This window comes from Equus asinus, chromosome 12, assembly GCF_041296235.1.
Source record: "Equus asinus isolate D_3611 breed Donkey chromosome 12, EquAss-T2T_v2, whole genome shotgun sequence".
Lineage (NCBI taxonomy): Eukaryota > Metazoa > Chordata > Mammalia > Perissodactyla > Equidae > Equus > Equus asinus.
Window position 1 is genome coordinate 3,401,428 of NC_091801.1, and position 16,442 is coordinate 3,417,869.

Consider the following 16,442-nt stretch of genomic DNA (forward strand, 5'->3'; position numbering starts at 1 on the left):
ATTTGACCTTACTCACCTTTTTTCAATTTCTTCAACCTGACTGGAATGCTCTTCTCTCCTCAACTATTTTTATCTGGCTAACTCCCACTCGTCTTTCTTACAGGGTTGCCTTTATTTTCTTCATAGTCCTTATCACTAACTTCCACTCATCTGTCACATCCTCAGAGAAGTCCTCTGACCACCCCCCACAAGATTAGATTTCCTGTGGTGCATGCGTGCAAGTCCTCGGCACTCCTTCTTGACTGACCATCACATTTCTATGTCCTGCCTCCATGTTACTGGTTCTTCCTCTTATGTTTCAATTTTAGAGTGCCCCAGGGCTCGCTCCTGCTCCTCCTCCTGCATCCACGTGCTCTCCAGAATCTCCTGTAGTTTCATGGCTACAAATACCATTGATGTGCAAACCTACGTTTCCAACCGTGGTGCCCCACCACAAAACTGCAGGTTATACACAGACATACACACACATGTCTAACAGGGTTCTCAAATTTAAGACAGAAACCTTAATTCTCATCCCCTGATCTCTAAACCTGTTCCTCCCCCAATCCTTCCCACGTCAGGAAACAGTCCCATCATCCACCTGTTACCACTGAGAACACTCGTAATTATCTTCCTTTTCTCCTTCATTTCCTCATCCCAGTCCGTCAGCAAGTTCTACGAACTCTATCTGCAAACACCTCTGCTTACCCCTCCACACTAATTCCACCCTCCACCAAGTCTCCACCATCTCTCATCTAGACCACTGGAACAGCTTCCTCACTGGTCACCTGACTTCCACTACTGTCCTCCTGAAAGCCGTTCTTCACTCGCTCAGCAGCCAGAGCGATTCTTCAAAAACACATCTTATGTCCCTGACTTGTTTAAAGCCCTCCAGTGGCTTCCTGTGGCACCCAGAATAGGAAACCTTTCACCTGCTCGTGAAGCTGTGTGTGGTCTGGCCTTTGCCCACTTTCTCACTTCTTTTCTCAGCACACTAACCCCTCGTCCGCTACGCTCCAGCCACTCTAGCCTTCTTTCTGTTCCTTTACCACAGCAAACTTGATCATGCCTTAATGTCTTTGTATGTTCTTATCACATACACGGCTGTTATCTATTGAAGGATTTCTGAACATACAAAATATTATCATTCTAAGAATTATCTATTAGAACTTACAGGGTTTTCTATTATATTCCCTTCATATTCTTTATCACTATCTGATATTGTCACTAAAATTCACCTTTTTTAGCTGTCAAGACTAATGCACTTTAACAAACATACAGAGTTGTGTAACCACTACTACACCTGAGGTATAGACCATTTCCATCACTCCAATCAATGCGTTCCTATGTAATCAATTTTCTCTCCCATCTTCAACCTCTGGCAACTAATGATCTGATTTCTGCCCCTATAACTTTGCCTTTGTCAGAATGTCACATAAATGGAGTCATGCAGTATAGCCTTTTGTGCCTGGCTCCTTTCACTTAGCAAATTCTTTTCAGATTTATCCATGTTGCTAAATACAAGGGAAAGGAACAATGGAGGAATCAATAGTTCGTTCCTTTTTACTGCCAAGCAGTATTCTACCATGTGGATGTATCACCATTTGTCTATCCATTTACCATGTGATAGACATACAAGTGGTTTCCAGTTTTTGGAGACCATGAACAATCATATAAACATGATTCTATAAAAAGCTGCATAATCATATAAACATTCACATGCAGAACCTTCATTAGACATGCTTTCATTTTTCTCAGATAAATACCTAGGAGCAAGATTGCATGATTATTTGGTACGTGTATGTTTAACATTCTATGAAACCTTCAAACAGTTTTCCAAAGTAGTCGCACCATTTTGAATTCTACTAGCAACGTATGCAAGCTCTAGCTGCTCCACAATTTCACCAGCATTTTGTGTTGTAAGCTTTTAAAACTGCATCTCTTCTAGTGGGTGTGAAGTGGATCTCATTATGGTTTTAATTTGCATTTACTCAACTACTAAGGATGCTAAACTTTTTTTTTCATGTGCCTACTTGTCATTTGGATATCCTCTTGAGGAAACGTCTGCTCAAAGCTTTTGCTTATTTTGGGAGGGTGGACATGATCTTACCTATTTGTTTTTCTTCCTCACTACAATGAAAGCCCTGTGACAGAACCTTGCCTATCTGCTGTTGCTGTTTCATTACTAGAGAACCGTTTGATACAGTGATCCTCAATAAATACTTGAGTAAATAAATGAACTGTGTTATCCAAGATTCACAGTTTTCAGACAAGGAAACTACATCCAAAAGTAATATACAATGCTCAACATCACACAGCAGTGAGAGAACTAGAGTTCATACTCAATTATAATACTTTCATGTCTTCAGGGAAAACAGTTTCAAAAAATTAAAAAATTGCTGCTACTTCAGCTTAAGGGTAAGGACTGGATTTTAATTAATTAACTATTTTTGTACACTAAACACCTAGCAGAAGGTAATATTTTTCTAGCAGGGGAGAAAAACAAACAAATGAATAAGGTTCTTCCAAATATTGTTAAGGATTATGAAGATAGAGGAATTCTGCTAGTTCTAACAGATTATTCTAAGAATAATTATGACACTGTTCATTTTATCAGTTGTATCACTTTACCCTATTAAAAAATGGGTTGCAATTTTTAACTTTCTTACATATGCTAAAGCCAAAAAGAAAAAAAAAACTTATTTGATCCTCAATTTGCAATAGCATTTGGAATGGCATATACCTACACTGTCCAATGATGGTAGCACTAGCCACATGTGGCTTTTTAAATTTAAACTAAAACTTAGTTAAAATCATAAATCAGTTCTTCAGTGCACTAGTCATATTTCAAGTGCTCAAAGGCCACACTTGGCTATTGGCTGCCATAGCAGACAGGAGATGTAGAATATTTTCATCATCAGAAAAGGTCTAGTGGAACTACGCCTCTTCATATAATGGTATATTGGATAATTATCTAAGATTAAAACATTTTTCTCCCAAAGTAGGTCTTTCCCATCCAAGTTTTTCCTGTTACTGATCATCCTAGTTTTTAATTCCTATTTTTTATTCAGCTGTAGCTTTGGCACCAATGAAAAAGAATTATGACTGAAGCACATTCTCTAGGTAAGATTTTTGGTCAAAAGTTGGATTATTCAGTTTTTCAACATGCTGAGCTCAGTCTAACTCATCACATGTGGCAAACATTGAGCATTACAGAAAACATAAGCATAGCTACTTACCACTAAGATCATTTATGTGGTTATAGGATAAATTCAGTCTAGTCAGATTAATTAGTGCTTCAAGTCCTAAAATAAAATAAAAGCCTTTATAGGATTCAAATAATCAATTAATTAGAGCTATATAGTTATAATGCTATTTCAGACTGTTTCGAAGTAAATCTACAGACTGGTAACAGTGAAATCAATTTTATTGGTATTTTGAGAAACACAAAAAAAACCTGATAACTTTTCTGGAAGAAAACTTTTTATATAACGAATTTTAGGGTCAGTTTTCAAAAGTTGGAAATTTATTCCATTCTTTTGGAAAGAATAAGAAAAATGTACTTAAAACCATCTTCCTTATGCAAAGTATTACAAGAAAATCACTTACAAACCTTCTATTTTTGTGATCAAATTGCAGGACAAATTTAAAGTGCATAGTTTTGTCAGTGTGTCGAGCCCTTCGATTTGAGTTATTTGATTAGATGACAGATCTAAATGTCGTAAATTCCAAATATGATCAATGGCTTCGATCTTTGAGATGTTATTGCAATGAAGATTGATAGCATGAAGAGTTGAATCTAAGGATAATTCTGATATGCTGAAAAAGAAAATATATATTATCAAAAACAAGTAAATATGGATTTTAAAATCATGCCCAAATAATTAAAATTAACCAAACAGCACACAGACAGTAAGTGTATGCTCTACTCTTTCTGTAATGAAACCTTCCTACGCACGGAGGCCTTGACCAACTGTCTCATAAAGCACAGTGGTCTTGACACCACTAAAGGGTGTTTTGGACCATTTATGTAAACAATAGACCCGCTCAGGTGCGGCAAGTGACCCTGGGCATTTCTAGCTTCCATGTGCAAACAGAGTCATCAGCATACAGCGCAGGCAGGAACGGGAGAGGCCCTGGACGCATATCGCCTCACTGCAAATCTGCACTCTACCACTGTTTTTGTTCTATCACTGGAGTAGATGAGTCAACCTCTCTAAGCCTCAGTTTCCTCATCTCATTTAATCCTCACCACAACTCTAAGCAGAAGGCATCATAAAGATACTCAAGTTTACAGAAATTACATAACTTGTCCCAGTTCTTGTAGTTATTCCCTAATTGAGCCGGTATAAAGCCAGATGTGGCACTGTAGTTTGTAACCTTACTTTCTTCACTGTCTTCAATGACTGTTTAACCCAGAATGCAGTTCATTTCAAAAGAAACCAATAGTTATTGCTATTTCTAGTGAAAAACTCCACCCTCCCTTGTTGAAATCCGGAATGCACCTCCCCTCATCTCTTCATTGTCTCAGTTACTGCTATTTATCACTGGAATCTCTCCTGAAGATAGTCCCAGGAATACAAACTATAGTGCACGGGGTTCAGAGGCCCTGGATGGAGGCACCGTCAGGAGCCATGACACAATGTCACAGATATCCGTTCTATGTTCTGGAACAGCTATGGTAAAACTGCAGGAAACTTAATCCTAAAAGCAGGGAAATGAGAAGTTTAGCAGTCAGGGGGTAAAGGGAAAACAAGGAATTCCGGTTTGCTTCCAAATTAGCATTAAGAATCCCAAATTCAAAATTAAAACAAAAAAACACTTTGAATATGCCATAAGGTCATTTAGCCCATCTCTTAGTCTTCAGAATGAAGCATAATAACCCCTGGGAGAAAAAGATCACCATTTCTAAATTTCAAACCAGCAATCTCTAAATGTAACTGTTTGAAATATTTTCCAACTATCTAGCCTCTGTCATTTACTGAACTATTATTTAGTGCCAGAGCTTATGTACTATTAACTCATGCTCTTAATGACAGCCATTTACCTTCCAAAACATTTCAGTTTCTGGAAATTAATACTGTGCAGGTAATGTGGTATCGTAGAAAAAGCAGACAGGGAAAGTAGACAGAAACGGGCTTGAATTCAAACTTAATCCCTCACCAGCTGCATGAAGTGGGGAAAGTTACCTAGATCCTCTGGGTCTCAGGTTTGCCGCTGGTAAAATTACTACCCTGCACAACTGGTGTGAGAATGAGTCATGATATATACAGCAAGCACACCTAGGTGACATTCAGCATATGGCAACTGCTAAATATAAATGTAAATATTCCCTTGAAAAACATCTTCCCGGGGTTTCCGGCAAATTTTAGATCAGGATCAGAACAGGATGCTTTAATTACAGGAGCAAGGAGCACACCACAAAGGAACAGCACGTGCAAAGGCACAGAGAAGCCCACTATGGAACTGCCTGTAGCTCGGCGTGGCTAATCACAGAGCGTAACCAAAGAGGAGGGAAGACTGAAAAGATTGGCGGGGACCAACCAGTAACGCAGAACCAAGCGCCCCGTAGCCCCGCATAAATCCGGGCTGCATGAAAGAGGGAAACGGCGAAGTAAATATGGGATGTTTACTACTTTGAAAAAGCATGTGAACATCACAGCGCTCTGCAAACGAGAGATCAGCATGGGGGTACGGAGAAGCGAGGCACAGCCCATGAAGGGCACTAAACCCTCGCTCCGCGGCTGCCCCTCTTCTCCCGGCGAGGAGGAGCAGAGGAGACAAGACAGATCCCAGAAGACCAAGCGATCCGGGGCAAGCAAGGGCACGATGACAACCAGTAAACGAAGGAGAAACCGCGAGGCAGGGGGGCGCTCAGAGGCTGGTGCAGAACCAGGCGTGGGGGAGTTCCAGGCTGCTCCGCAGGCCCGGGAGGAGGGGAACGGGGACTGTCCGGTCCTGCACTCAGCTGAGCCGCCCGGGGATGCTCGGGGCGCTGCCCGCCGAGCCCGCCGCCCCGCTCGGGGATGCGCGGGCAGCTGCCCACTGAGTCCACCGCCCCGCTCGGGGATGCACGGGCAGCTGCCCACTGAGTCCACCGCCCCGCCCAGGGATGCGCGGGCCTCTGCCCGCCAAGCCCGCCGCCTGCCCCGCCCGGGGATGCGCGGGCCGCTGCCCGCCGAGCCAGCCGCCCCGGGATGCGCGGGCCGCCCCGCCGCCCAGCGCCCTCACCCCCGCAGGCCTTTGTCCATGAAGCACACGTCCCCGCAGCTGCTGTCCCCGTCCTCAGGCTCCCCCTCGGCTTCCCCCGGCGCCTCCATGGCCCGGGCAGCGGGGAGCGGATCTTAACCGGCGCCGGCGTAGGTCCGAGCGCCGCACACGCCCCCGCGGGGCGCGGAAGTCGGCCTGGGGGCGGGGCGAGGGCTCCAACCGACGGCCGGCGCCCTCCCGCCCCCGACGCCGCACGGCCGGAAGCCGGGAGCCGGGAGCCGGGAGCCGGAAGCCCGGTCCCTCCACAGGCCTTCCCTCCCTTTTACGGCGTGGACGGCGCGACTCTGGGACTCGCCGTAAAGCAGACGTCTCCGGGCGTGTGGCTGGGGGCGGGAGGGGATCGCTCCTGTGTGGCTTCCGTGCGGGCGTCTGCGTTGTGGGGACCCCACTTCCGAAGGCGGGTTCTCTGCAGGTTGCGTTTGCATCCCTGGAGGGCTGCAGACCCAGGAGTTGGCCCCGCGGCTCGGCAGCTCATGGTGCTTCGGGACACGTGTGCGGGATGCGCTTCCCTGGTGATGCGGGGCAGGAGGAGGTGCGCTCTGGGTGGGCGGTGCCCCCGGCGCTGCAGAGGATGGAGGACTCCCGGCGGTGGGGCATGGGGGCGGGGGTGGGGGCGTGAGGCTGACTGAAAGGAAGTTGCTGATGATGGAGCAGAGCCTTGCTAGGTCAAGGGGAACTCTGGCCATGGGGGCGTCCCGGGGGGGGGGGGGAAACGATGCCCAAGTAAAGTGAAAGATCCCTCCTGGTTAGTAGAACAGGGAAATGATGCGGGGTCGGTGAGCCGAGGAGTCGAAAGAAAGATTTCTTGGACTCTCAAGATCTGGCAGTAGTGCTCTTTTATTTAGAGAATAGTATAGAATAGCGTGGAGACAGGACCCGTGGGCAGTCAGAGCTTCTGCTGCTGCCGGCATGGGGACAGGACCCACGGGCAGTCAGAGATGCTGCTGGCGTGGGGAGCTGCTGCTTCTGCTGCTGGCATGGGGACAGGACCCATGGGCAGGCAGAGCTGCTGCCGGCATGTTGCTGTTGCTGCCGCTTCTGCTTCTGCTGCAAAGTTGGGTGGAGAGTAAGGCTAAATTTAAGTCATAGGTATGTGAGTTATCTCTTTACAAGACAAAGAATACATAAAAAAGTTAAAATGGTATCAGTGCCTGTAGGGTCCGGCCATTTGGCGGTCCCACAACTTTTAGATAAGAATCAAACCGGATTGTGTAAATGGCAGAAGTCACTGCTTGAATTTTATCCTCAGCTAAAGACAAAGGAGGATTTGGGGCGGGGGGGGGGGGGGGGGGGGGTGTCAGTTACATGAGGTTGCCAGACAGTAACCAACTTAAGTTCCTGCCTCTGGCATTGATTAAGAGTTTCTAGAGATAAGCCATCTCCCTTCTTCCTGGCACAGAGCGGGAGGCATCTTCACAGATAGAGGTTTCCCTTAGAAATGTAAATGTTTCCCAACAAAGGAGCAAGCAAATTCCACTCCTGGGAGCCTGAATCTCATCTGTAGTTTTAAAAGTAACCAGCCTAAAAATCCTCATTTAAAATTAAGCAGCCTAAAAATCCTCATCAGAAGGACCCACAACTAGAATGTACAACTATGTACCGGGGCTTTGGGGAGAAAGAAAAAAAAGAGATTGGCAACAGATGTTAGCTCAGGGCCAATTTTAAAGACGAGAAAAGAACCCTCCTGGTTAGATCACTCTTTGAGTCATGGGATTATTTAAAAATGGAGACAAAAGGCATATCTCAACTCGGAACCCGTCATCGTCATCCTGAACTAAAATCTTCATGGTCCCTCATTAGCCGTCACATAAGGGTCTAACTTTCTATTCTAACGTGGAAGATACTGCCAGACGTAACTGTCACGTTTGGTTTAGCCATGTCTGTCATATTCTGAAACTGTAGCCACAGTGCCCTGTTCCTATGAGCACTGCTTTGCAGTGTGTCTGCAACTCCCTCCACCACCAGGCGGAGGCGGAAACTCCACTGGCTCCTGCTGCACTGGCTGCCCTGTGAAGAGCCCGGGCTGGCCGCCTGGAGGGCGAGGGGGTCTGTGGAGCAGAAACTGGCCACCCAGCTAAGAATGCACAGATGCATGCCTTGGTCCTGAAGAGCTTAGCTGGAGCCAGCCCAAAGTGCCAGGTAACAGAAATGGGAGCCAAAGGAACAGTTTCGTTTTAAGCCAGTAAATGCTGGAGGAGATGTGTTATGTAGGATTAGATGACTGATAAGGCCACTAATACTATGACTGAGTATCAATTAAAATAGAGATTTTCAATGGGAATAGGTCTTACAGTCTTACCTAAAGCAAATAACTGATGTAAGAAACAAATTATATTAAATGTGCTGGATCTTTCCTCCAAAATCATGGGCATTATAACTAATCAAAATACTGATTGTAGTTAGTGGCGTTGAAAAACTGTAGGTTGTATCTGAGTTGCCTCAGCACTTGAGGACTGATTATCTTTTTAAAATGATGGTTTGATGAATTCATATTTCTTTTTTTTTTTCCTGTCGAAACCCCCAGTACATAGTTGTGTATCCTAGTTGAAAGTCCTTCTAGTTCTTCTATGTGAGCTGCTGCCACAGCATGGCTGCTGACAGACAGGTGGTGTGGTTCTGCACCAGGGGAGGGAACTGGGGCCGCTGAAGCAGAGCATGCCAAACTGTAACCACTAGGCCATCAGGGCTGGCTCGAATTAATATTTCTACGGTTTGCCTGATTTTTTTTTATTACGTATCCTTAGAAACCTGCTGTTTAGCTTCTAATTCTTTATTTGCAAAACAAAATTTGGTAAATTAGTCTTGTTCCTGAAACAGGTTCATTTTTGTCTGTCATCGGGAAAGCCAAACACTGAGACAATGAGATTGCAGCAGAGAGTTTAATCACAAGGCAGCCACGTGAGGAAACAGGAGAAGGAGTCTCAAATCTGCCTCCCTGAAAATGGGGTCTCAAGGATAGTCATGGGGTGACGGGCAAGGTGGTCTGAAATGTGGAGATAGACGATTGCAGGTGAGGACAGGTGAGTGAATGGATGATCTGTGCAAGCATAGTCAGACTCCATGCCTCTTCATAGGACCCATGCTCACAAAATGGCGGCATTAGCACGATCTGAAGGTGGAGTTTTCAGCCACTTTATTTCAACAGATTGCTTATTGGACATCTGCGTGGGCCCAGTTGATGAGCTGGTGGTCTCCACCAGCCTGAGGTGGACAAGGGGTTCTAATTCCTGTAAAACAGCTCACACCTCCATTACACCCCTCACATGACCCAGGGAGATGTTATCTATAGGAGCCTAGTGGGAGTCAGAGAGCATATTGCCCAAGCAGCGAAGTTAACAATGGGTGGGTTAAACAGCTAAAAGCTATAATCAGTAATTGCAGAAAGGAAAAAAAACTTTAGTTACTTAATCATCAGTGACTAACTGTTTACCAGTTTCAGTCTCTGTAGGAGATCTCAATTCTAAAACTTAAAGAGCCTATTGTTAATATTCTAAATAATCTGTAATCAACAGTTTTCAGGTACTACACTCTGTAGTTTTGTGTTTTTAAACTGTGCTTCAGTCTGCCTTGGGCTTGCTTTATGTCATAGATATGAATATTCATGAGGTGCAAAATGGGCACTGTATCTGGACTCAATCTTACTAGTATGACATCAAGCATGAGACAGGCATCTAAGTCAGGCTGGGGGCGGTGAGGGGGCCTTCTTGGAGAGGCAGAGAGAGGAGTGTCTATTGTGGAAATGGTGAGTTGTTTAGAAAGGCTGGTGTGTGGTGAGGGCGTGTGTGTGCACGAGGCGTCAAGAGGTGAGGACAGAAAGTCAGGCTCGAATCAGGTCTTGGAGAGCCTGCTGTGGTCAGCGGAGAAGTTGGTATTTGGTCTGAAGGAAGGTGGTGGTGGGGTGATGGTGTGGGGGTCGCAGCAGCTGTGAGAGCGAGATTGGGAGGAGATGCAAGAAAACAAGACCACAGAGTATTTAAGCGGAAGTGACAGGATTTGATGTGTCTTTATAGCATTATCTCTGAAAACTGAGTGGAGGCTGGATTGGAGGCAGGAGACCAGAGGTGAGCATATAGATTAGGAGGGTGTGGCTGTAAACCAGGTGGGAAAGACCAGGGCCTGGGTCCTGGGGGTGGGAATGAAGAGGAGGACATTCCTGAGGAGTAGCTTTTATAAGCTTTATTGACTGATTTGGAAGTGGAGTATAAGGCAACTATGGTGTTTCTCCTTTCTCTTCATCTTGATAGTTTTTGAATATCTTTAGTGTCTTACTGTGCTAGCCTGGGATCAAAATGTAATGGTTGTATGACCTTCTGTAATTTGTGTTTGTCTTCTATTAGAATCAACATGGCACTTTTATGCTCATCTCTCAGATAAGATGCACAAAGCCATCATTTGACTCTTTTATTTTTCCTGAGGAAGATTTGCACTGAGCTAACGTTTGTGCCAATCTTCCTCTATTTGTTAGGATGTGGGCTGCCAGCACAGCATGGCTGCTAACAGAGCAGTGTAGGTCTGCTCTGGGGAACCAAACCCAGGCTACTGAAGCAAACCATGCTGAACTTCACTACTGGGCCACCGGGGCTGGCCCCCATCATTGGACTTTTTAACCATCTAAAATATTTGTAAGCTTTTTTTTCAAATAAAACCGAAAGCCCATAAATGTTATGATGACTGTACATACAGATCTCAGTGTAGAACATTAGGTCAGTGGTCTGGGCACAGAAGGTCAATCCCCTTTGTGACTTCTGGCCCTGACAATGTTTGCATTGCCCGTGAATTCTACTCACTTAGTTGTATACACCACTCCCTGCCAAACACATGCTGTGTTTGTACCTCTCTCTCTCTCAACCTTTATAGACTATACTATTGTAGTTTGTGTTTTGTTGGTGTATTATTTTATTTATCCAGAATATTTGGAGAGGTAGTTCTTCTCAAAACATGAATTTCCCAGATCACTGGACTTATTTCAGAAACTAGTTTGTAAAATTTAAATTTTAGTGGAATATTTTCTAATATAGTCCTTATACTATCCTGCATTCTTAAATTATATCAAATATAATTTAACAGATTCTTAAAGTCTTATTGTTGTCATAAAAATTCATTACTATATTGTGTGGAAACATACTTTTTCGGATTAGAAAAATATTTTTCCTGATAAATAATAATGTATGCTAATTATGGAAAATGTTGAAAAGTATTAGAAAATGAAATAAAGATCACTTGTAATCTTACCACTTATAGAAAGACACTACTATTAGTTTTTTGTTATATCTCCATTTAGTCATATCTATGCATGTACACATATGTGAACATGAGTAGTAATAAAATTTGTTATAATAAAATTAAACATTCTCTGGATTAAAAGGGAATCTCAAAAAAGTTTGGTATCATATGAGACACGTTCACTGACGACAATAATAACATGTACTTGAACAAAATAAAGACTCTCTCACCCAAAGTAAAGCATATGCAACCTGACATTTAAAAACCGTACTCCAGGGGCTGGCCCCATGGCCGAGTGGTTAAGTTCACGCCCAGTGTTTCGTTGGTTTGAGTCCTGGATGCGGACATGGCACTGCTCATCAAACCATACTGAGGCAGTGTCCCACATGCCACAACTAGAAGGACCCACAATGAAGAATATACAACTATGTACCGGGGGGCTTTGGGGAGAAAAAGGAAAAAGGAAAAAAATTTTAAAAAGCCATACTCCTAAATAAATGTAAATTGCCGTTTTAAGCTATATGATAATTAAAGCAATCCATATCAAAACCTGTGGAATTTGGCCAAAATTTTTCAGGAGAAAACTAGAACTTTGAATGGGTCTATTAGATAACAACAAAAGAATGAAAATTAATGAGCAAACTTTCAATTCAGTAAGCTGGAGAGAAGAGTGATGTGGGTAAGATAGTGGAAGAGGATGTCCCTGCCCTCATCCCCCGAGGAAACACCAATTTAACAGTGTCACATGCTCAGAACACCTCTACGAGGAGTCCAGAAGCCAGTTAAGAAGTCGCAGAACTTCAGATAGCACAAACGAGAAGGCTCCATTGAAAAGGCTAAGAGCAGTGTCACTTCCCCATTTCAGCCCATCCCCGAGCCTGCACACCTTGTCCCCAAGAGAGCGTGTGGCCTGAGACCTTCCAGGGGGAGAGTGGAGCAGGCCAGCTAAGTCCTGGGCATTCCGAGCCCGGCCTCGGGATGGTTTCTGTCTACCTCCTCACACGGCTCACTAGGGGAAGTGGCCTAGTTTGGTGGGGGCAGCTAAGAACACAGGAAGAGGGACAAGCCTTGCTGCGGACCCAGCACAGCTCTGCTGGACCGCGAGAAGACACAGGATGAGGCCTCTGCTGGAAAGGATGGAGGGCGCCTTCCGTCCTGGCCGCTGGTCCAGCAGGCAGACGCCAGAGGGAGCAAGAGACTGTGGGCTCCTGAAGAAAGAGGCTAGCAAAACAAAAGAAAAAGTCAACCAAAGAGCTGTTTTTTGAAAAGGTGAACGAGATTGACAGACTGTTAGCTAAACTAACAGAAAATAAGAGGGAAGACTCATTAAGCTAGAAAAAGAGCAGAATATACCCTAAATTGGATGATTAAAGAAGAAAAACAGCGTTATCGCAAAAGAAGCAAAAGGTTATTTGGTAGATTCAGTGTTCTTTCATAATTAAACAAAATTCTAGCAAGGTGAGGGTACATGCTGGTGCCTTAACTAAAAGGTCATCTTGCGAACGCCTACAGCAAACGTCATACTTGATAGGAAATGTTAGAAGTATCCTCTTTAGGGTCACCAGCAAGATGAGGATTCCTGCTCCTTGTTTAAAATGAACTAGAGCCAATGCTGCAAGAAAGAAAAATACATTCTAAGAATTTAAAAAGAAGAGATAAACTGCTTTTATTTGCAGAAGATATAATTTTCTCCACAGATTCTCATGGATTTTCAAAATCAACATGCCAATAGAAATTGTAAATGGCTATATGGTAAGTCTAACAGGAAATGTGCACAATTTTGTGGAGAAAAAAGTTTATACAAGGACCCCCACCCTCCCAAAAAAGCTTAGTCAAGAGAAAGCGATAATCTTTATTGTAAAGATGTCAATTCTCCCCAAATTTACTTTGAATGAAATTCCATCACAATAAGAATCCCAACTGAATCTTTTATGGAACTTGACACAATTATTCTAAAATGTCTATGACTTCAAAAATTAATTTTGAAAGTGAAAAAGATTATGTATTTGAAATGACTGTAAATTTTGAGTCTGGCTAAGGGTTTCTTAGTGATACAAATTTGGATTAAAAAGATTTTAGTGATGATCTTTTCAAGTTCTTGATGGTCACCATCAATGAGAAACTTCTCTCACACAAGTGAGCAATAAAATAAATATACAAGTTATTTTTTTCACAGTGTTCTGTTGCTGTACCTCCACCAGCTCCTGTCTAACCTCCCTACTCCCTGAGCTGTGCCCTGTGGAGCCCTAGAACCCGGCATAGAAAGGATGAGTTTTATAGCAGTGTAGTAACAAGGTTTGAGCAGCCATTCATAAAGAATAAAAAGAAAGTTTGATCCAAAGACTGAGGAAAGCAACAGCAGATCCAAGAGACCCTTTGGGGAAATAATAGGGCTCTCTACTTCTGGAAGGTCATCCCCAGCCCTGCGTGACTGAAGTGGAGATGACAGTCACTATGGCACCAGCAGCCCAGATAGGAGACAGCTATGTTCAGTTTGGAGTCTCTTAATACTCCTCTAGGAGACTCAGATTCCTGCCCCTGTGTGGCACTAAATATTAAAATGTTTCCACAGAAGAATCCTATTGCTCTTTGAAGTTGCATGCTTTTGCCTTTTCCCATTTTTTTAAATCCTGAAAAGTAACTTTGAAACTTCACATGAATTGCTGGGGGTTTTTTTACGTTTTTCTTCCATATTTCTGGAAGGCTCTCCAAACAGTGATAGTTGCTTAATTTAGCCATCTCATTCTTTCACAAGCATTTTATTACTGAACCTTATTTGGCTTTATACATGACTAACTTACAAATTGGTCAATGATTTTGTGACCTCTTTTAAGGCCAGAGTGAAAGTGTTTTGTGTGTTAATTATTTTTAAAAAATCACCTATGCCACTGAACAAGTTAGTTACAGCTAATTAAGAAAGGGAGATTCCAAAAGTTCTGGACAGACAAGCCTCCTCTGGAGGCATAACAGTGATGTTATTTAACTCTGAAATAATGCTTCGTAGATGAGTATCAAAGAAAAAATTGTAGTTTAATGGAAAGAATGCAAACTTGGTGTTCAAGTGAGCAAAAGTTTGAATGCCACTCTGCCACTTACCAGCAGCATGGTTTTTAGCAAGTTGTGTGTTTTTTGTTTTTGGAATCCACATGTCCTCATCTATAAAATGAGGAGGATAATTTCATAGTGTAAGATCAGCTCCATTGTACTGAATGAGATAATAGACGTGAAACACCTGTTGATTGCCTCAAGTATTAGGGCTAACTAGTGTATCTATATCAGCCCTGAGAACGTAGGCAAACCAGTCTAGTATTAAATGTATGGAAGCTACTCCTTTTCCCCTAATGGATCTTAATCTCTAGTAGTAATCCACTCAATATTTATTTATTCGTTAATTCAAACATTTATTCGTCCATTAATTTTGTAGCAGGATCAGCTATGGAGAAATTAACTTATGTCTTGTTTATTTGTTTGGATGTTTTGTTCATTTCATACACATTGTATGAAAAGACAGCCTCTGTACCCTGGACCATATCCTTGCTAACACTGCTTATTTTCAATTTTTTGATTATAGCCATTGTAGCAGGTATGAAGTGGTATCTCATTGTGGTTTTGATTTGATTTCCATAATGACTGATGATGTTGAACATTTTTTTATGTGTTTATTGGCCACTTGTATATCTTCTTTGGAGAAATGTCTATTCAAGTCCTTTGCTCATTTTTTTCTTTTCTTTTTTTTTCAGGGGAGGGTTTGGAGCAGTTCTCTATGTATCCTGGATATTAAATCCCTAACAGATATGATTTGCAAATACTTTTTCCCATTTTGTAGATTCTCTTTTCACTTTCTTGACAATCTAATTTTATGCCAAATATTTTTAATTTTTTTTTTTTGAGGAAGATTAGCCCTGAGCTAACATCTGCTGCCAATCCTCCTCTTTTTGCTGAGAAACACAGGCCTTCAGCTAACATCCATGCCCATCCTCCCGTACTTTATATGTGGGACACCTCCCACAGCATGGCTTGCCAAGCAGTGCCATGTCCACACTGGGATCTGAACCAGTGCACTCTGGGCCACAGAAGCGGAACGTGCGAACTTAACGGCTGAGCCACCAGGCTGGCGCCCAATTGTTTTTAATTTTGATGAAGTCCGATTTATCTATGTTTTTCTTTTGTTGCTTATGCTTTTGGTGTCATATCTAAGAATTCATTGCAAGGTTGCAAAGATTTACCTCTGTTTGCTTCTAAGATTTTTATGGTTTTATCTCTTACAATCAGGTCATTTATCCCTTTTGAGTTAAATTCGGGATATAGTATGAGGTAGGCATCCAATCTCATTCTTTTACATCTGGAAATCCAATTGTCCCAGCACCAGTTATTGAAGAAACTATTGGTTTCCCATTGAATGGACTTGATACCCTTGTCAAAAATCAATTGGCCATAGATAGTGAGTTTATCTCTGGACTCTCAGTTATATTCCGTTGGTCTGTATGTCTACCCACATGCCCATACCACACTGTTTTGATTACAGTAGATTTGTGGTAAATTTTGAGAAATGTTAGGCCTCCATCTAGTTTTTCCTTTTTTTTTTTTAAGATTTTCTTTTTTCTCCCCAAAGCTCCCCGGTACATAGTTGTATATTCTTCGTTGTGGGTCCTCCTAGTTGTGGCATGTGGCACGCTGCCTCAGCGTGGTTTGATGAGCAGTGCCATGTCCGCACCCAGGATTCGAACCAATGAAACACTAGGCCGCCTGCAGCGGAGCACGCGAACTTAACCACTCGGCCACGGGGCCAGCCCCTAGTTTTTCTTTTTCAATATTGTTTTGGCTATTTGGGACCCCTTGTAATTCCATATGAATTTTTGGATTGACTTTTCCATTTCTGTGAAAAGGCTATTGGAATTTCAATAGGGACTGCATTGAATCTGTATATTGCTTTGTGTAATATTGACATCTTAACAATATTAAATCTGCCA

At 43.0% G+C, this 16,442-nt stretch overlaps 1 protein-coding gene and 1 pseudogene across 4 annotated transcripts in view; both read right to left on the reverse strand.

Moving 5' to 3' along the window:
- Positions 1–6,677, reverse strand: part of LRRCC1 (leucine rich repeat and coiled-coil centrosomal protein 1) — a 31,345-nt gene extending 24,668 nt beyond the window's left edge. For 3 of the 4 annotated variants that reach the window (XR_011493088.1, XM_044780328.2, XM_044780326.2), the window contains exons 1-3: positions 6,211–6,677; positions 3,593–3,798; positions 3,219–3,284 (exon numbers count right to left, since the gene is read on the reverse strand). Coding sequence is in view for 3 of the 4 variants with exons in the window: in XM_044780328.2 (XP_044636263.1) it covers positions 3,219–3,284; positions 3,593–3,798; positions 6,211–6,299 (361 nt within the window). In the remaining variant the exon portion in view is untranslated. The remainder of the gene's footprint in view (positions 1–3,218; positions 3,285–3,592; positions 3,799–6,210) is intronic. The other variant, XM_044780327.2, reaches the window with a different exon arrangement.
- A 1,387-nt stretch (positions 6,678–8,064) lies between these two features.
- LOC123290025 (solute carrier family 7 member 12-like) overlaps positions 8,065–16,442 on the reverse strand; it is a 37,811-nt pseudogene continuing 29,433 nt past the window's right edge.